Genomic DNA, 21,094 nt, shown 5'->3' with positions numbered 1-21,094 from the left:
GTGGGGTATGGTCATGGAATATGGTGGGGTATGGTCATGGGATATGGTGGGGTATGGTCATGGGATATGGTGGGGTATGGTTATAGGATATGGTTATGGGATATGGGGGGGTATAGTCATGGGATATGGGGGGGGTATGGTCATGGGATATGGTGGGGTATGGTCATGGGATATGGTGGGGTATGGTTATGGGATATGGTTATGGGATATGGTGGGGTATGGTCATGGGATATGGTCATGGGATATGGTGGGATATGGTCATAGGATATGGTGGGGTATGGTCATGGAATATGGTGGGGTATGGTCATAGGATATGGTGGGGTATGGTCATGGAATATGGTGGGGTATGGTCATGGGATATGGTGGGGTATGGTCATAGGATATGGTGGGGTATGGTCATGGAATATGGTGGGGTATGGTCATGGGATATGGTGGGGTATGGTTATGGGATATTGTGGGGTATGGTCATGGGATATGGTGGGGTATGGTCATGGGATATGGTGGGGTATGGTCATAGGATATGGTGGGGTATGGTCATGGAATATGGTGGGGTATGGTCATGGGATATGGGGGGGTATGGTCATGGGATATGGTGGGGTATGGTTATGGGATATTGTGGGGTATGGTCGTGGGGTATGGTAATGGGATATGGTGGGGTATGGTTATAGGATATGGTTATGGGATATGGTGGGGTATGGTCATGGGATATGGTGGGGTATGGTTATAGGATATGGTTATGGGATATGGTGGGGTATAGTCATGGGATATGGTGGGGTATGGTCATGGGATATGGTGGGGTATGGTCATGGGATATGGGGGGTTATGGGATATGGTGGGATATGGTCATGGGATATAGTGGGGTATGGTCATGGGATATGGGGGGGTATGGTCGTGGGATATGGTCATAGGATATGGTGGGGTATGGTTATAGGATATGGTTATGGGATATGGTGGGGTATGGTCATGGGATATGGTGGGGTATGGTCATGGGATATGGGGGGGTATGGTTATGGGATATGGTGGGGTATAGTCATGGGATATGGTGGGGTATGGTCATGGGATATGGTGGGGTATGGTCATGGGATATGGTGGGGTATGGTCATGGGATATGGTGGGGTATGGGATATGGTGGGGTGGGGTTATGGGATATGGTGGGGTATGGTCATGGGATATGGTGGGGTATGGTTATAGAATATGAGGGGGTATGGTAATGGGATATGGTGGGGTATGGTCATGGGATATGGTGGGGTATGGTCATGGGATATGGTGGGGTATGGTCATGGGATATGGTGGGGTATGGTCATGGGATATGGTGAGGTATGGTCACGGTATGTCATCATGAAATATGGTCACGGTATGTCATCATGGGATATGGTGGGGTATGGTCATGGGACATGGTTATAGGATATGGTTGGATATGGTCGTGGTATATGGTCATGGGACATGCTTATAGGATATGGTGGGGTATGGTCATGGGATATGGTTGGATATGGTCGTGGGATGTGGTCATGGCATGTGGTCATGGGATACGGTGAGGTATGGTGAATTATACAAACTTGATGAACTTTGTCTTCCTTTTGTCACAGACACTCGTTCAAGACACTCCGCTGGACGGCAGATTTTATAAAACAGACAACGGAATGCTGATGGGAATCACCAAAGTTTTAAGAATTTTAAATAATCGCTGCGACATGTCAGAGGTTGTTGTGAAAAAGGTAAGAAGTCCAGTCATTAGCCGCCATCACTCCACAAAGAACAGAACTTTGTCTGAACTGGACTCATCTTCTACAACATTCTGAGCCTCTAACACTAGCGACCTCCTGAGTCCGGATGAGATGGAAGAATGCCCAGAATCTATTTCAATCTATCTATCTGGACAATTCACTTATGGTACTTTCAGACATTATAAGATTTAAGGCCCTTTCACAATGGCACATTGCGGCGAATTGCCGCTCTTCTACCACAACCTACTGAAATCCTGTGAGAGGTTCATACTTCCCATGCTTCCCATGTTGCAGTACACTGTGCCGGAAGTGCTCAATTTAACGCTAGCGCAGAACTACGTTTCCATGCGGGACCCACGGTGACCTGCTTTGGCCTGGAAGTCACTTTAGAAGGGGAATGTGAAGGGAAACGCAATAGAAGGGGAACATGAAGAAGGATATGCGTGGCGAGGGCTGCGCAGGCGCATTGGCCCTGACCTGGCGAAAATGAAACTTAGCCACGGCAGGGTTACACAGGATTGTTAAGGACAGTGCAGGCACAGGACGGCTGCAGGGGGCTGGGAGAAGCCCCAGGTAAGTTTATTTTTTTTTTCTTGTCGGTTTAGGTTTCCTTTAACGTACAACCCAAATTAAAATTTCTCTAAAGACTAAAAAATATATTTAATAAAAATATAATGAAAGGGTTAACAGACTGAACTTCACTTTACTGGGTCGGTTTATCGGGACATTGCCTGCATCACAGCAAGACCCGATAATAAAACGCAGTAGATAGAAAGGCACAAACACAGCAGAGAGTTTCTTTGTGCAGTACTCGGAGGCTGTAAGCAGAGGAGAGATCATTTTCCTCACAAAAGATCTGGAATGAACTAAATGACATAACGCATTCATGCTATGGTACAGGTGGCGAACTCCAGGCCTGGAGGGCCAAATCCATGCCAGTGTTTAGGATGGATTGAAAAACAGAGGAATATGTTCTAACTGATGGACCACACCTTTCTTGATTCAGATCCATTAATTAATTTGAGCTGTGTCAAAAATGTGTGAGGATCTCAGCCCTCGAAGGACCGGTTTGACATTCCTGTGCTACGGCCTCTCTCAGCACTACTACGCTCTGAGCTGGGGGGACTTGTTGCAGTTATACAGATGACATTACACAGGACAAATACAAGTAGGATAACTGGAGAATGAAAAACAGGTTAACAAGTTTACTTGGAATTTGGTGCCAAACTGTAATTTCTCTTTAAAACCTAAATGTACCAGTGGCCAGATCACAATATGATGGCTTTACTACCGGTATGTTGTCTCTGTGGTGACAGCTGCACATCATTGACATTTTCTCCATACAATAGTCATTGCAGCAGCAAGCTAATTCTAATGCTCTAAAGATACTGCCAGTCTTCAACGATTTTATCTACTTTTTCAATATTCTGATTATTTAATACAACTTTAATCTCTTCTACTTTACAGGCAAGATGTTCTAATTGTGACCGAGGAATTCCGTGTCCAGACAATTCGGTTCTTAATGTGAGTCTGTGATAGTATTCTAAATCCTGTTTGAGACGCCAGACTAACTCCTGACGCACACCCAGGGGTGGGTCTTCCATGAAGCAATGTGAATCGCGTCCTTAAGGGTGGCAACAATTGGAGGGTGGAAGAGGCGGCTCTCCTCCTCAAATGTTCCGCTCCCTGCATACCCCCCCTACCCCCCCCCCCCCCCAGATGCGCAGTGCCGCCTCACTCACCTGTTCTCAGCATTCCAGCTTAGGGCTCTCCATCCTCCCATCTAGTGTACTGTATCCATGGCTACAGCGATGCCTCATGTGATCTGTTACGTGCTGCCGGGTCACATGAGCTGCTGCTGTAGACTTGAGAGGAAGCAGGATTTCAGATGTGGCTGGTGATCCCATCAGGTTTACAATTAATTGATAAATAATAAACTGTGCTTGTGCTACATTATTTTCGTGTAAATGTTCCATAAGGTGAAATGCTCTTTGTATAACTTTAATTAACGTATGTTTTCTGTACAGGAACCTCTGGGGGCGGGCTCTGGGAACTGCACCTATAGAAGGCGGGGCAAACAAATTCCCGGCTGCAGATTTAGCTGCGTCCTCAAACAAGTGGTAAGTAAATTGCTTCATTTTGGCCTCAACTAATCGAATTCTTATATCTGATATCAATAAACTATTGTGGCAGTTGAGCAGCATATACTGGTAGCGTGTTGTGTTTCTTCTAAAAAATCTTAGGATTTGCTGAAATATGCAAATCACCCATTGTTGTCCCTGTGAGCTAGCAACACCTCAAGATCTGCTGGAAGGCAATGATGTGTCATCTTATTTGTACAGAACCACAATAATCCATCATGCATACAAACTGTTTCAGATTGATTGATCCTCATCAGGGCATGGCATGGATTAATATCGCTCTATGGAGTAGGACTTCAAACAACCAGAGTTGCAGATTTCCCAGCAAGCTCATGGTGAACCAGAACTCCTAGGAGTGTGTAAGGGGCTACAATGGACCAAAAAGCCTCTTGCTAAGTTTTCCTAAAATTCTTAGTGAATCGTTTTGCAGTTTTTCTGGTTAATTACCAAACTATTGCCGCATGTGTAACAATCTTAGTGAATTTGGGAACAAAAGTCTACAGCACAGAATGCTGTATTTTACCAGCCATTTATTTTTTACCGAATGTGTCTTGAGTGGATTGAAGCCATGTGCGCAGTATGCACCCAGCACATACGCCGCTCCTTGTAAACACTACAGTATGCAGTTTATGTAACACCAGTTAAAGGATACCCGAGGTGGCATGTGACATGATGAGACAGACATGGGTATGTACAGTGCCTAGCACACAAATAACTGGGCCTGAAAGAGTTAAACATCAGGTATGTAAGTGGCAGTTCCTGTCTAAGTCAGTACTGGGTCAGACTACAATGTGACCCTCACTGATAACAAATTACAACTATAAAACACTTTCCTAGCACAAAAGGGCTTCAGAGAGCAGGAAAGAGATAAAGAGGGTCAATAGTTCATAGATTTTTTAGCTTTGGCATACTTCAATGACTGTGTCATTGAGCAAAAACAATAAAACAGTAAAAACGTAAAAAGTAGAATTAAATATAAAATAAAACTGTGGAGTATCATAAGTCATTTTTAGGAGATGGAAGATAGATACAATTATTTATTTCATTACTTTATTTTCACCTCGTGAGTGTCCTTTAAACCCTCTCCATGCACAATGGAAATTATAGCAACCTTTTGTGAATAAGAATAACAGAGGGACACTTAAGCCACGCCTTTGCTCACGCCCCCCGCACACCGATAGTCAGGCATACCATAAAGATTTCATAGGAAAATATGTCATTTTATAATTCAAATCACACTGACCTAGTAATATATCAAATTAAAGGATGGGAATAAAGTTTATAGTCAAACACATTTTCAGTAGAAAAATCCATATATTTACATAGATCTGTATATCAGTCCTGAAAGAGGGACACATGAGGAGGAAAGAGTGACCAAGGGACGGGGCACCCAAAGAGGGACTATCCCTCCAAAAGAGGGACAGTTGGGAGCTTGGTGTCTGCCCCCATATACCTCTCACCTCGGGTTCCCCTTAAAGGACAACTGTAGTGAGAGGTGTGTGGACGCTGCCATATTTATTTCCTTTTAAAGGACTTACGAGGTCAAAAATCGTAATTTTGATCTTTACCTGTTTAATATTTGAATCCATAGGTGTGTTCCAATGCGCCCTCCGTTCTATTCCGCCACAAAAGTATCCTTTATATTCCCCCAGGCTGCGACCCGACCCCACAGCACGGGTCATCTCTTATGCCACATTCAAGATGGCCGCCGCAAAGATCCGCGGCTGCGCAGTACGCATGGCGGAGAGTGCGGCTGCGCAGCTCTCCGCCGTCGATGTGAGCGCGCCCGCTGTCACAGTAGGAGGACGTTGACAGCGAGTACGCGGCTTGCCGAGGGTGGAGAGCTGCGCAGCCGCACTCTCCGCCATGCGTACTGCGCAGCCGCTGATCTTTGCGGCGGCCATCTTGAATGTGGCATAGAAGACGACCCGTGCTGTGGGGTCGGGTCGCAGCCTCTGGGGAATATAAAGGATACTTTTGAGGTGGAATAGAACGGAGGGCGCATTGGAACACACCTATGGATTCAAATATTAAACAGGTAAAGATCAAAATTACGATTTTTGACCTCGTAAGTCCTTTAAGCAATACCAGTTGCCTGGCTATCCTGCTGATCCTCTGCCTCTAATGCTTTTAGCCATAGCCCCTGAAAAAGCATGCAGCAGATCAGGTGTTTCTGACATTATTGTCACATCTGACAAGATTATCTGCATGCTTGTTTCTGGTGTTATTCCCTCACTGCTGCAGCCAAATAGATCAGCAGGGCTGCCAGGCAACTGGTATTGTTTAAAATGAAATAAATATGGTAGTCTCCACATACCTCTTGCTACAGTTGTCCTTTAAATTGGTGCAATCCTCCACATAGTTGCTAGGCAAGTTATTTTGTGATAAGGTGGGTTGTCTTTCCTCAGGTTGAGCAATGCTGTGCTGGGTTCTATGGGCATCAGTGTCTGCCGTGCCCAGGAGGAGTGACCAACGTCTGCGCCAATAACGGGAAGTGCCAGGATGGGATAGCGGGCAGCGGAGAGTGCATCTGTGAGGAAGGCTTCCACGGGACCGCCTGTGAAACCTGCGAAGCTGGGAGATACGGCGCCGAATGCAAATCAGGTAATTTCCAGAAATTGGAACAGCACTTCCGCAATCCTCGGTGGGTGTGCAGGAACCGACCCCCTGTACCAACAGGGTGAAAGTTGCACTTGTTGAAGATAATGGTCCGCACCACTTCCAGAATAAGAATCCGCATTAAGCCTCGTTCACATCAGGGCCGTTTCTGTGCGCTTATCACAGCACATTGCCCTGTGCGTTCTGCAAGGTATTGATGTCCCCATGTAATTAAATGTACCTGGTTCACATCTATGCGCTGCGCTGAGCACCGTTACAAAAACGTAGTGTTGCATGCATTTCTGTGCGTTGAGCTGTAAAGCGCACATCAATGTAAGAGAACAGGTGCGCTTTTTTAGCGCATACAAGCGCATGCATTTTTCCCCCTATTTGGGAAAAAAATACATTTACATGTGAAAACAAAGCTTTATTGACAACTGCTACTGCTACAATAAGCAAAATATGCTTACAAAAATGCACCGCAACGCACTGAAACACACACTAAAGCACGCACAAACACATGCTTTTTTATCATGCGCTTTTACACGTTTTTCTGCACACCTAATGTGAACGAGGCCTAACACAGCATTTTAATGGATCTTTAATAAAGGGGCCCATACACTAGTTGATTTTAGCGATCAATTCTATAGAATCGATCAGAAATCGATTTTATCAAATCAGCCGATCGATGGATTTGATCTATCTGACAGGATGGAAAATCTAGGTCGATCGATGGCAGAAGATCGATGGCCTATAGAGTTGCATTGGATCTAATGGTGCAATAATGCATTTAGATCGATTTCCAATAGATTTCATTCTGAAATCTATTGGAAATCTGTTCCTAGTGTGTGGCGCACATCAGATAGATTCCTGCCAGATTCGACTTGACAGGCATCTGCCAGAAATCTATTTGATGGTCCAATCTGCTGAAAATCTATAAGTGTATGGCCACCTTTAAATGCACTATTAGACCATTAGATCCAATGAAACTGTATGAGCTTAGATTCTCCATCCAGTCAGATAGATCAAATCGATCGAAATCGGCCGCAAATTAATCAATTTGCTGATTAAATAGATTGATTGCTGAAATCGACCAGTGTATGGGTCCCTTAACAGGCACTATAAAGACACTAAATAAAGGGTACATTTATTTCAAGAAATCTTAATCACCAAATTTCAAATTAATGTTTTGGGGTTTTTTTTTTTTTTTTGTGCAAATGTATTTAAATTGATCTAATTTTTTTGAGGAAAATGTCCAGTCTCCATTTGCAGTGCACACATATTATAATAACGCGTGCGCTATGCAACTGAACACTGACCAAATAGTTTTGTATGAATATTGTATAAAAATAAGCCGTTTTGTTCATTATGCAATTTTCACTACAGTTGAGTTCCTCTTTAAAGTACCCCTGACTTGGTCCCCTCCACCTGCAAAACTTTTAATATTGTTTTATTACAGGTGCTGTGAATAGCACACAGCACCATCCTCCCCCCTCCAGCACCTCCTGGAACCCCCGTTCTACCATCAAATATGGGCGGGGAGGAAGTGGCAGCACTTCCTCCCCTCTGTCCGTCCATAATTCCGCCCCCTCTACACGCTGCTATAGTTCCACATATGATTCACTGCACACAGCGCACAGGGGAGCTGCTCTGTGTGTGGGCTTGTGGTGATTGAGGTCGGAAGGATACCTGACCAGGCAGCACGGTGGCGTAGTGGCTAGCTGTCCAACCTAATGTTCAATGTGCCCCTCCCTCCCCAGTGCCCATTACATTACATGTCCACCGCTGACTCCGTCCATACACGCATCCCGTATTATTCTGCAACCACATGGGGCATGTGTATGGACGAAGCCACCCTGGAGCGGTAAGGTATTGGGCACTGGGCACCGGGGGGGGGATAGGGGGGGGGCAGCGTCGGGTGGGCGAGGTGGCAGATGTGACATTACAAGGCTGGCTCCGAATCGATTTACTCATGAAATTGATTGGTGAATCGGCCTGTGGTGTATGGGCAGGCAACAGATCTCTCTCGGATCAGATTATATCTGAGAGAGATCGGTCTCTTGGTCGATCTGCCTGTACATCGCCTGATGTCTGGGCACCTTACGTATAAAAATATGATTCTGTTTTTCAATTTTAAATCTTCATTAAATGTCCTTTTATTTGATATACTGATTATCTATTTTTACTACCTTCATTATTTTTCTTCAGTATGTCAGATTCATCATAGAAGCGGGTGTTATTTTTTTGACACCGCAGTAAATTTGTGTTTTAACATGTTTCCCAGAAAGTCGTTTCTTTTGGTTTGTTTGTTTTTTGATTGTCTGTGTATTTTGTAACAGAGTGTGATTGCGTTCATGGAAAATGTAACGATGGTCTCCACGGCGACGGATTCTGCCAGTGTGATAAAGGCTGGACAGGAAGCACCTGTGAAATAGGTACCCGCACTGACTGTACATAGGCTGCTGCTTACCCCAGCGTTATATTCAAAGGGAACCACTTAATGTATATGATAGAGTTCTTATGCTGTAAGTTCACTTCTCCCTCACAATTTGCCTTAACTGATTATTTTTATAATAATAAAAGGACAACACTATCGCAAAAAAAAAATGTACATTTCTCCCAGAGTAAAATTCAGTATGAATTACTTTTTTCCTATGTTGTTGTCACTTAAAGTAGCAAAATCTAATCTAATCTGACAGATCTGTCAGGTTTTGGACAAGTCCCATCTCCTCATGGGAGATTCTCAGTTATTTCCTTATTTACAAAAGCATTTCCTGAACTGCTGTTGCTCAGTCCAACTGGCAAAATAGTGTGCAAATGAGTAGGTTGACATCTTTGTATAGACCCTTTCCAGGGAGTGCATTTGCATAAAGTAATACTGTGGATAACCCATGTGGAGATGGACTAGTTCAAAATCTGTCTGATCTGTCAGCTTTTTGCTGCCCATTGTAAGTGACAGTAACAGGGAAATGGTAATTTAAAGTGCATTTTACTGTGGGAGAAATGTATATTTTATATGTATGTATTTTAAATTTTACTATTTTTTTTACGAAAGCGGTCCTTTAAATATTTTGTGGGGTTTATAGCGGAAGGGCTTACAGCTTCTGGTGACCTACTCTGTCCCTTTAGCTCCCCATTACTGTGCATTTTTTTATTCCTTTGTTGGACTTCTTTCTGGAAGACCACAATTGAAAAGAAATCGAGAGCCCAATAGGGAGTAGTATGTCAAGACAGATTGAATAATTGAGACAGTGAGATGGTAATACTCACAAACATGGGTTACCGCTCAGGTAACCACTCAATAGGCAGGTGAGGAGATTAGACCTGTCCTCACTCAGGATTAAGAAGTCGCTCTCTGTAGATAGGAGAAAAAGGGTAGTTCACCCCTCCACCTGGGGTGGACTTGAATATACTGGTAGGTGAACAGAGGCGCCAGTAGAATAAAAGTACATAACATTTTTAAAAAATTGCTGGGAGGAAGTGGTGGACTTGCCTCCGTTAAAGCAGACACCAAGGACTGTGATTAAATAAATAAATACACATTTATTGAAGATACCCCAAGGATGCAACGCGTTTCGCGGGCACAGCCCACTTCTTCAGGCAATAAACAGGGGATAAACAACAGCAATTCTGTTACAGCAAGCAGAGCACCTCTGCTTGCTGTAACAGAATTGCTGTTGTTTATCCCCTGTTTATTGCCTGAAGAAGTGGGCTGTGCCCGCGAAACGCGTTGCATCCTTGGGGTATCTTCAATAAATGTGTATTTATTTAATCACAGTCCTTGGTGTCTGCTTTAACGGAGGCAAGTCCACCACTTCCTCCCAGCAATTTTTTAAAAATGTTATGTACTTTTATTCTACTGGCGCCTCTGTTCACCTACCAGTAAGTTCTTTCTGGAAGAGTCCACACCTGTGCCCGTACCTATTTTCACTGCGCATGCACGAGATCTCAAACCGCCACATGTCCACTAGGGATGATTGGAAAGAGCAAATTCCGTTCCGCCGGAAATCGCGGATTCCGTCAGCATTAAATTTCGTCGCTAAGAAAATTCAGCTGGATTTTTACGAAGTTCCGAGGAAAAATTAAAATAATCGCAAAAGCAACCTTTTTTATCCTTTATGGTAGCCCTTAGACCCTATTCACTGTTCCCTTAGTCCTTTTTCTCCCTCCCTTCCTCACTCCCTCCTCCCGGAGGTACATGCTGAAGCCAGCCTAGCATGTACCATTATGATATATCCAAGAGAAAAATGAGCTTGCTTAAGGATTTGTAGCATGTCAAAAGCCAACTCACATTGGCCAGGAATAGAACCCAGGCCTACCGCTCTGTAGGCTGCTATCCTAACCGTTATACCATCAACACCACACACTACAATGCTACATGCTGAAGCCAGCCTAGCATGTACCATTATGATATATCCAAGAGAAAAATGAGCTTGCTTAAGGATTTGTAGCATGTCAAAAGCCAACTCACATTGGCTGGGAATCGATCCCAGGTCTAGTGCTCAGTAGGCTGCTATCCTAACCATTATACCACCAACACTACATGCTGAAACTTGGAGCAGACTTACTGCCTCCCTCCAAAAGACACACATACATCCCCATAAAATCATTAAAGTGAACCTTAAGCCTGTGAAAAAAATGAGATTAACTCACCTGGGGCTTCCCTCAGCCCCCTGCAGCCGATCGGTGCCCTCGCAGCTCTGGTCCGATGCCTCTGGACCCGCCGGCGACGACTTCCGGTTTCGCCGTCACCGGCCGACAGGCATGGGAACGCGAGTGATTATTCGCGTTCCCAGCCTGTATATCGCCCCCTATGCTGCTATTGCGGCCAGGAGGTCGCAGTCTTGTGGCACAATTGGTTAGCGCGTTTGGCTTTTAACTGCAAGGCTGGTGGTTCAAGCCCACCCAGGCATGGCCTTGCCTTTTGTGTTCAACAGTTGTCCGAAGAGAATCCCAGATAGCCAGGTAGATTCGTCTCTCTCTTTCTCTCTCTAGTAGGGATGGTCACCGCTTTCCGCAGAATTGTATTTTCCGCAATTTTAGGCGGAAATTGGTCATTCCATTCCGTTTGATTGGAACAGAATTGCTTTTTCAATCCGGGGGAATTCTGAAATTGCCTGTGAAATTCTGCCGGTATCCGTTGATGGTTTTAAGCTGAAAATTCAGTTCAATGGCATCAAGTCCTAGCGAGAGAGAGAGCGAGAGCTAATTTTTCTCTCATTTTTCTTCACAATGGTACATGCTAGGCTGGCTTCAGCATGTAGCATTGTAGTGTGTTGTGTTGGTGGTATAATGGTTAGGATAGCAGCCTACTGAGCACTAGACCTGGGTTCGATTCCCAGCCAATGTGAGTTGGCTTTTGACATGCTACAAATTCCTAAGCAAGCTCATTCTTCTCTTGGATATATCATAATGGTACATGCTAGGCTGGCTTTATCATGTAGTGTTGGTGGTGGTATAGTGGTGAGGAGAGCTGCCTACCAAGCACTAGACCTGGGTTCAATTCCCGGCCAAGGTATGTAAGCTGGCTTTTGAAATACTACAATTCCCTGGAAGATGAGACCCTCTTCCCTCCGGGAGGAAGGGAGTAGAAATACATGTTATTAGGCAGAAATCAGTTTGGTGGGGAAACAAATTTGAATTCCGCTGAATTAAAAATTTTTCTGCGGAATTCCGTTTTAGCCCTATAGCAATTCCGTTCCATTATATCAGAACCGGAATCACCAAATTCCGTCCGGAATCGCGGAATTGTCCAGCGGCCATCCCTAATGTCCACCCTGTAACAAGGACCGCTGGTGCGCACCATCATTACTCACTGCACAAGCAATTCATTTTACTGGGCATGTCGTGATACTTGAAAATGGGCATGCGCAATAGAAATGCGCTTGTTTACAGCAGGGGGCTCTTCCGGGATGAAAAATGTAATATCGAAATTCAGCTCAGCTTTGCTTTAAGCATTCAAACATTAACTGAAAGTGGCCATTTATAAAAAAAAAAAAAAAAAAAAAAAAAAGCACAAACTACCTAGGATTAAGGAAGGTCAATGAAATGTTAATAATTGCAACCTGATGCAAAGCGTATGCAAATTTCATTCAGATTTTCATCCACCGTTGGCCACGCATCTTCTCTGTGACTCAGTGGCAAGTTATTACCTAATAATAAGCCCTGGGTCACAGAGGAGAGGCGCCCCTGTGAGGATGAAAATGGGAGTGCGGGGAGCCACAGACTGACAGGTGAGACCCCACTCTGCCAAACACTCTGCAGGGGCTCCGGGGTGGGTGTGTTAGGGGGAGACCTGTAAGGGGGGCCTGCCAGCCAGCTCAGGGCCCTGGGGGATTGCCCAAGTGCCCCTACAGTAGCTCTGGCCCTGTGTACTGTACAGGATCTTCTCAAAAAATTAGCATATTGTGATAAAGTTCATTATTTTCTGTAATGTACTGATAAACATTAGACTTTCATATATTTTAGATTCAAATACACACAACTGAAGTAGTTCATGCCTTTTATTGTTTTAATATTGATGATTTTGGCATACAGCTCATGAAAACTCAAAATTCCTATCTCAAAAAAATTAGCATATTTCATCCGACCAATAAAAGAAAAGTGTTTTTAAAACAAAAAAAGTCAACCTTCAAATAATGATGTTCAGTTATGCACTCAATACTTGGTCGTGAATCCTTTTGCAGAAATGACTGCTTCAATGCGGCGTGGCATGGAGGCAATCAGCCTGTGGCACTGCTCAGGTGTTATGGAGGCCCAGGATGCTTCGATAGTGGCCTTAAGCTCATCCAGAGTGTTGGGTCTTGCGTCTCTCAACTTTCTCTTCACAATATCCCACAGATATTCAGTTGTGTGTAATGAATCTAAAATATATGAAAGTCTAATGTTTATCAGTACATTACAGAAAATAATGAACTTTATCACAATATGCTAATTTTTTGACAAGATCCTGTATATGTCAGAGGATCCTCCACACTAGACACCATTCCTTCCGGTATGTTCACCTGCGACCTGATGGGACATTTGGCTGTCAGAGACATTTGTTCTGAAATGGATTTTTTTTTTTTTTCTAGATATTCTCAGTGATTTGTGTAACGGCTCCTGCAGTATCTTTGCCAAGTAAGTAACATGGTTACAGTAACCCAATCTAAGGACAATAAGAAGACACTGCTCTGAATGTCAGGACTGTGTATAGGCGTGTTTATAGGGGCACTGTGATGACATATAGGCGATTGTAAGAAAAATATTCAGGATACCCACGTTTATCCTGATTTCAGCATCAGAATCAATTCCTATATCTATATATTGCTGTGTATTGGTATTTAACCCCGCCCTCCCAGTGATGTCACACCCTAGGCTATTTAGTTATTTCACCATCTCCCCTAGCGTGCTCTGGGAGACTAGGTGTTGTTTCTGCTCTCTTTGGAACACACATTCTGCAGTGATGCCAGCAGTAAAGATGTCGCCACCCGCAATAGATGTAACCACTTCCTGTAAAATGCATGTTTATAAATGTCTTGCTGTTCTGCTGAAGTGAGTATGCAATTATTTATTAAAGATTATACAACGGGCAAACATTGGCTAAGTAATGTATAAATTAGTATTGTAAAAAAAAAAAATTATTCTATGACTTATCTATATATATAATAGACTAAGTGCCTCAACCTTCGAGCAAGAAGAAGAAGTACTTTGCATAAGAAAATTTATGCGTGCTCAAACACCAAGTTTAAGGCCTCTTTTCCACGGACTGTTGAGCTGTGTGCTCAGCAAGCAGTTACCAGGCAGCAGCAAGCAGTTACCAGGCAGCAGCAAGCAGTTACCAGGCAGCAGCAAACAGTTACCAGGCAGCAGCAAGCAGTTACCAGGCAGCAACAAGCTGTTACCGGGCAGTAGTGAGCAGTTGTAAGAGTTTGAGAGGCATTTTACTGCCTATCAACTGTCCATGGAAAAGAGGCCTACCCTAGCAAGTCTGGCTTTGCAAATCTGGATTAATTGGCTATTCATGAGGCAATGCTCATGCAAATTTGCTTTTGCATGCCAAACTATGCAGGGTCAAAAAACCAATACCGCAAAGCAGTCGCCCTGCTACATGCCAGTGATGAGCGAAAATGCAAAAATTTGTTTCGACAATTTTTTGCCGAATTTTCACCTAATTTCGTTTTGACAGGCACATTTTCCATCTAATTTTTTCACGTTAATTTTCGCCTAATGCCAGTCATTTTCGCGTTATTTGCGTATTATTGCTGACATTTTGCGCATAAGGGCATTAGCGTCCGCATTCAGAGAAGTTTCTTGCGCATTATTGTGGACATTTTTCCGTATAAACGTCCGCATAGACTGAATTTCCATGCGGATTATTGTGGACATTTTTCCGCATAAGGGCATAAGCATCCGCATACAATGAATTTTCGATGCTGGTCGAAAACGCAAATATTTCTGAAGATTTTCGTGAAAATTCGCCAAAAATGAAAATGGGATTTTCGATGCGAAACTGCTACATGCTACATTAGCACTATCCAGGAGCACCACAGGGAGGATTCCCAATGCCCCCCTTTTTATACAACCACAGCGGCACCCCGGAGGGGGAGGCTAGGTGGTGCAGGCGACCCCCCCCCCCCCCCCCCCAAGCGTGGCCAGCGCCGGGAGAGCCGTCTGCACCCACCTCCCAATATTAGAAACAGGCACTTACCGTAACGTCCATTGCGTTCTGCTACATGCGCATTAACTTGGGGGCACCACATGAGAAAGGAGTGAAGCATGGGTCACCCCGAGCTTTAGAGCTCAGGGCTGGCTCACATACAGCACTCCAGAGGGGGGGGGGGGGGGGGGGGGGACCGGCACAGACAACTAACTCCAGGGTTCACACCACCAGAGCAAGCCATCCACCACCTGCCTCCAAAGGATATAAACTGCAAAAAATGCTTTCCATGAGAAAATGAATGCGCATGTAGCAGAACGCAATGGACGTTAAGGTAAGTGCCTGTTTTTAATATTGGGAGGTGGGTGCGGACGGCTCTCCCAGCGCTGGCCACACTTGGGGGGGGGGGGCTGCGCCACCCAGCCTCCCCCTCCGGGGTGCCGCTGTGGTTCCTAGGCAGTGAGAGAGCCTGGGACCCTGCGGTCCCCCCGGTTGTATAAAAAGGGGGGCATTGGGAATCCTCCCCGTGGCGCTCCTGGATAGCATGAACTTATTCCCGCAGGGCGACCGCTTTGCAGTATTGGTTTTTCGACCCTGCATAGTTTGGCATGCGAAAGCAAATGCATATTTGCATGAGCATTGCCTCATGAATAGCCAATTAGGCCAGATTTGGAAAGCCAGACTTGCTAGGGTTAAACTTGGTGTTTGAGCACGCCTACATTTTCTAATGGAAAGCCGAAAGGTGGGTACACACATAAGATAAAAGTCTTTGGAAAATGAAAGATCACAGACCAATGTTACCCCCTTCCATGTAGTATGAGAGCCATACCTACACAGTCTATTCTATTGAGCTGAACTCCCCATCAGATACAATTTTTTGCAAGATGCTGTACACATGCAACAGATCAGTATCTGCAAAAGATCTGTTCCTGCAAAAAATCAGTTTCTGCAAAATGCATTCATAGTCTATGAGATCTGCAGATCTCATGCTGGGCATACACGGTATGTTTTCTACCATGTAATCGAGTCGCTGATGTCTCGATTGATAATTTCCGACGTGCCCGATACCCCGCCGGATCGATTCTGCGCTCGATACCGGTGGGTAGGACAAAAGAAGAAACGAGTGGAAAATAAGAAAGCGCTCGCGGGGACGAGCAGGAATCGATCCGGGAGCCCGCGGGGACGAGCGGGAATCGAGCCAGCGGCTCGATTACACAGTAGAAAACCTACCATGTATGCCCAGCATAATACACACCTTGTTTGACGGACATTCATCTGCAGATCACACAATCATCTGCAGATCCAACGATCCATCCTGGTTGATCTGATCTGCAGATGATTGTCCGTTAAACAAGGTGTGTATGAGATCTGCAGATATAGACTATGAATGTATTTTGTAGGTACTGATCTTTTGCAGATACTGATCTGTTGCATGTGTACAGCATCTGTGTGTGCAGCATCTTGCAAAGATTTCTGTCTGATGGGGAGTGCAGCTCCATAAGAATAAACGGTGTAGGTATGGCTCTCATACTACATGGAAGGGGGTAAAATTGGTCTGTGATCTTTGATTTTCCAAAGACTTTTATCTGATGTGTGTACCCACCTTTATTCTTCTTGCTTCAAGGTTGAGGCACGTACTCTATTAGATAGATAGAAGATGCGGCGTATGCTACGATGCGGGTCGGCTAGTATACTTATATTCAGTTAAGTTCCTCTTTAGATATTTTTTTTTATTATTGATAATTGTGATTTCACCATTTGCCAGCATCATACAGAGCAGTAACATGGACAAGAAAGACCTCACAGTGTACTTTTATTTTTCAGTTGTGTCCCAGGACCCACAAACTCCACCGGGACGTGTTCCTGTCTGGCCGGCTTCACAGGGAATGGAACGCACTGCACAGGTACGGACGGGTCATGCTGGGCACAAATGGTCCACAATTCACCCACTGAAATAGCAAATATATGCAGTGACTGCATCATAAAGCACTGGGACAAGTTTAGCACAATCTTAGTTTATTATGAATGAGCAAATTCCATTTCACTTATGCTGTCTGATGACACACAGTGTCCAGGGCCGGATTTCTGGGAAGGCCACAAAGGTCAAGGCCTAAGGCGATAAAATTCAGCAGGGCGCAGGACTTGGAGAGATAAGAGGTCACATGTCAAAGTAAATCACTTCTGCTTTGCTCTATTCTGCCTGAATTCCAGAGATCCCTGCATCTCTCTCACTGCAGAGTGTGTTTGATGACAGGCAGCATCTGTTGTCATCTGAGGATCTTGTCCAGTATAATGAGTGGGGACATACAAGCTGCTGTGAGAAGAAAAATGTATGGGCTCAAGTAGTAGAACGTTTGAGTTCAGATTAGTTTCTTTATGCAGCACGCATTCACGGACAGGAATTATCAGCTCTCCTCTCCCCCTGACTGATGTTTATTACTTGGTCAGAGCTGTTAAAGACCTAAGACCTGTTGAATTTATGGTTTGCTTTTATTTCCTAGGGAATGACAGCAACATTCTCTCTGTGCTACAGTTTAACTCTTTCCTGACATGTTTTACACGGAGCAAAGCATTGTTCTGTGTTAGCCATCAGTGAAAGCAGGATGTTTTGAAACAGAATGACAACTGTATTACATTTATTTATATTTACAAAACAATGTATGCATCTCCTGCTGACTGTATATATAACTGTATGTCCTAACATCTTGTATACAGTAACAAAGTCTGAAGATGGCTCATTAGCCAAAGGCTCACTATTTTCTTTTGGTTAGCCAATAAATATTATCATTCTATTACAAAACTTAAAAACTTCCTGCTAACTGATTAAGATCTGTCTTAACTTGCCCCAAGTGCTAAATTGTCACTGTGTAAAGTACACCTGAGCTTATGCTAGATACACATGATGCAATTTTCTGACAGATTTACTGTCAGATCGACTATTTCCAACATGTCCGATCTGCTATCCGATAGATTTTCTGAATGATTTTTTCATAGAAATGAACGGAAAATCGATTGAAAAATTGATCGGAAATCAGATCAGACATTGTAAACAATCGATGTGACAGTAAATCTCAGAATTGCATCGTGTGTACCTAGCATTACACGACATCTATGCCAGCGTGCATAGTTTGGGATCCTTCTACTTACCTGTTCTCAGTGTTGGATGGGTTTCTCTCCTTTGCGCTGCACCATCACCTGTTTGTGACTCTGACTGAAGCAAGTCGCACAGAGGACAAAGAAGCAGTGCATGCTCTGTCCTCTCGGGCTTCTTGTTATTACGCACTCCTGTACTGATGTGCACAGCAGCCGAGGCTTGGAGTGTTATGGGTATGTGTACTTGACAAGTGCTGCTCATATATGAGCATCATTTCTGAATTATGCAAGCCCAGAACACTATCGGCTGCTGTGCATCCAGGCTGGAGTGCAACATTACACGGAGTGGACAGAGCATGCACTGCTTCTTTGAACAGGGGGGGCAAAGCAGCAAAACAGACAGGAGCCCATGTAACCCAGTGATCACCAGTCAGAGTTGGACAGAATGGGGGGGGGGGGGGGGGGGGGAGGGGGGGGCGGTTGGTGACAGCCGGCCTAGGGCGCTGGAAAGTATAAATCCGGCCCTGACAGTGTCCATTGTGCTTTCTTCGGCCCATAAGCAATTCCCTTTTTCTCCTAGATGATAATTTTTCATCTTCGCTTTGAAATAACCTTTCAAAGGGTAAGTGAGTGGGAAGCCAAAAACCCCCAAAACAGAACAGATACTTACCTAAGGAGAGGGAAGGCTCTGGGTCCTATACAGCCCTTCTGTTCCTCTCCTGGTCTCCATGTTCCAGCGCTGGCTCCCCCCCCCCCCCCCCCCCCCCCGGAGCGGTATTGGATCCGATCGGTCGACTTCTGCTCTCTCCTTAGGTGAGTATCTGGTTCGTTTTTTTATTTATTTTTTGGCTTACCATTAACTTTAAAGGAGCTCTATTGCAAAAACAAAACAAAAAAAATATTGTGAATATACAGTGAAATGCACTGTAAATGACTTTCTTCCCATGTAGCTGTCCTCTTACAGTAGGCAGTAAAAAGCATATGAGACACCAGGGAAGTCCTCTATGCCATTGCCAAGATATGTGCAGTTAGTAATCTGTTGAGTTTATTTTCACTTCAGGTTTGCAGTAATAGTTAAGTGTTGCAATGGGCATTGAAATGCTTTGCTTTCTTCTTTTTAATTCCAGAGATTGATGCTTGCGCTGTGAACAATGGCGGCTGCTCCGAGTTTGCAAACTGCACCAATGCGTCCCTGGGACAAGCGCGCTGTACGTGCCTCGATGGCTACAGCGGGGATGGCGTCATCTGTCTCGGTGAGGATTAACCACTTCACCACTGAGGGATTTTTCTCCTTCTGGACCAGAGCAATTTTCACTTAGAGCTCCTCCCCTTCATTCACCAATAACTTTATAACTATTTATCACAACAAAATGATCTATATGTTGTTGTTTTCACCACCACTTAGGCTTTCTTTAGGTGGTACATTATGCTAAGAATTATTTTATTCTAAATGCATTTTAATGGGAATAATAAGAAAAAAAATGGCAAAAAAATAATTATTTCTCAGTGTTCAGCCATTATAGTTTTTAAATAATACATGCTACTGTAATTAAAGGGGAACTTCAGCCTAAACAAACATACTTTCATCAAGTTACATTAGTTATGTTAATTAGAATATATAGGTAATATAATCTCTTACCCACTCTGTTTTAAAAGAGCAGGCAAATGTTTGTGATTCATGGGGGCTGCCATCTTTGTCATGGGGGCAGCCATCTTTTTGGTTGAAAGGAGGTGACAGGGAGCATGAGACACAGTTCCAACTGTCCTGTGTCCTGATTACTCCTCCCAGCTGCACACACTAGGCTTCAAATGTCAAATTCAAAATGTAAAAAAAAAAACTTGCACCAAAACAGCAGAACGAGAACAAAATCAGAAATCCCATCATGCTTTGCACAGCATCAGGGGAAAAAGCCTGGGCAGTTTTCTTCTGTGCAGCTAAAAATGAGGCTTGTATAAGAGAAACAAAGTTCTGATGCTGTGAAACTGTTAAAGAAACACCAAGCCTTTTCAGTGCTGCTGATTCGATTTTTAGTCCTGAGGTTCACTTTAAAACCCACCTATTTTACTATTTACCATTGGGCCACTAGATGTCCCTACAATTTATTTTCCTGTGCGTACTGTTTGTACGCGAACAGGAAGTAATGCGTGTAAGTGTCACTTTTGTTTTTTTAACAACCACGGCATCTCATTGATGCCAGTGGACATTGATCACAGGCACTTAGATCAATGAATGGGAACTGTGTTCCTTTTCACTGATCTGTGCTCTAACAATCAGGCAATGAGAATGTGCACGGGAGCACATGTAGCGATGGTAGACAAATATCTATGTCCCTGGGATTTCAGACGAAGTCCTGCGGGACATAGATATATTACACTTGGTGCAGTAACTAGTTTATTTATTGTATTTATAAAGTGTCAAGATATTACAGCCCTAGTGAATAATATCACTGTACTGGATGAGATCGGTGAAACATTCCCGGCACTGTGAGTCATCTGTGATGGAGCAGAGTGTTGTGTACACGCAGATAGGCACCCAGTATAACAAGTTAGAACTGTTTACTGAAAAAAAATGGTCAGAGATAAAACATACCCCACTATCAGGTAATGCAGCTTACTTTAAAGAGGAATACAGGAAATCACAATACCATAGAGATCATCACCTCACTTTACAGACAGTGACATCTTGTGGTTGCTTTACTGTACTGCAGTATAACTAATAATATTATTAAATTATTAACAATCTGAGGGCTTTATCAGTTGCAAAAAATGCTTATAGTACCAAATGTAAAAGCATGGGGTACCTGCACCAGCTGTGAGTTGCCAGAAAAGCGATGAGCCTCTGTTCATTTTGCGCTCCTGCACTTCTTCCGGAGCATGATTATCAATAGAATCTCTGCTGG

At 44.1% G+C, this 21,094-nt stretch overlaps 1 protein-coding gene across 3 annotated transcripts in view; it reads left to right on the top strand.

The window, feature by feature from the left end:
• The window catches only part of STAB1 (stabilin 1), a 308,949-nt gene that overhangs the window by 184,877 nt on the left and 102,978 nt on the right, over positions 1 to 21,094 (top strand). For all 3 annotated transcript variants that reach the window (XM_068251889.1, XM_068251888.1, XM_068251891.1), the window contains 8 exons: positions 1,587 to 1,715; positions 3,192 to 3,248; positions 3,752 to 3,844; positions 6,274 to 6,469; positions 8,803 to 8,898; positions 13,537 to 13,582; positions 16,926 to 17,005; positions 19,322 to 19,447. In XM_068251889.1, coding sequence (XP_068107990.1) covers positions 1,587 to 1,715; positions 3,192 to 3,248; positions 3,752 to 3,844; positions 6,274 to 6,469; positions 8,803 to 8,898; positions 13,537 to 13,582; positions 16,926 to 17,005; positions 19,322 to 19,447 — 823 coding nt within the window. The remainder of the gene's footprint in view (positions 1 to 1,586; positions 1,716 to 3,191; positions 3,249 to 3,751; positions 3,845 to 6,273; positions 6,470 to 8,802; positions 8,899 to 13,536; positions 13,583 to 16,925; positions 17,006 to 19,321; positions 19,448 to 21,094) is intronic.

Source organism: Hyperolius riggenbachi, chromosome 9, assembly GCF_040937935.1.
Source record: "Hyperolius riggenbachi isolate aHypRig1 chromosome 9, aHypRig1.pri, whole genome shotgun sequence".
Classification (NCBI taxonomy): domain Eukaryota; kingdom Metazoa; phylum Chordata; class Amphibia; order Anura; family Hyperoliidae; genus Hyperolius; species Hyperolius riggenbachi.
Note: the sequence above shows the minus strand (reverse complement) of the source record. Positions and strands in the feature narration are given on the sequence as shown.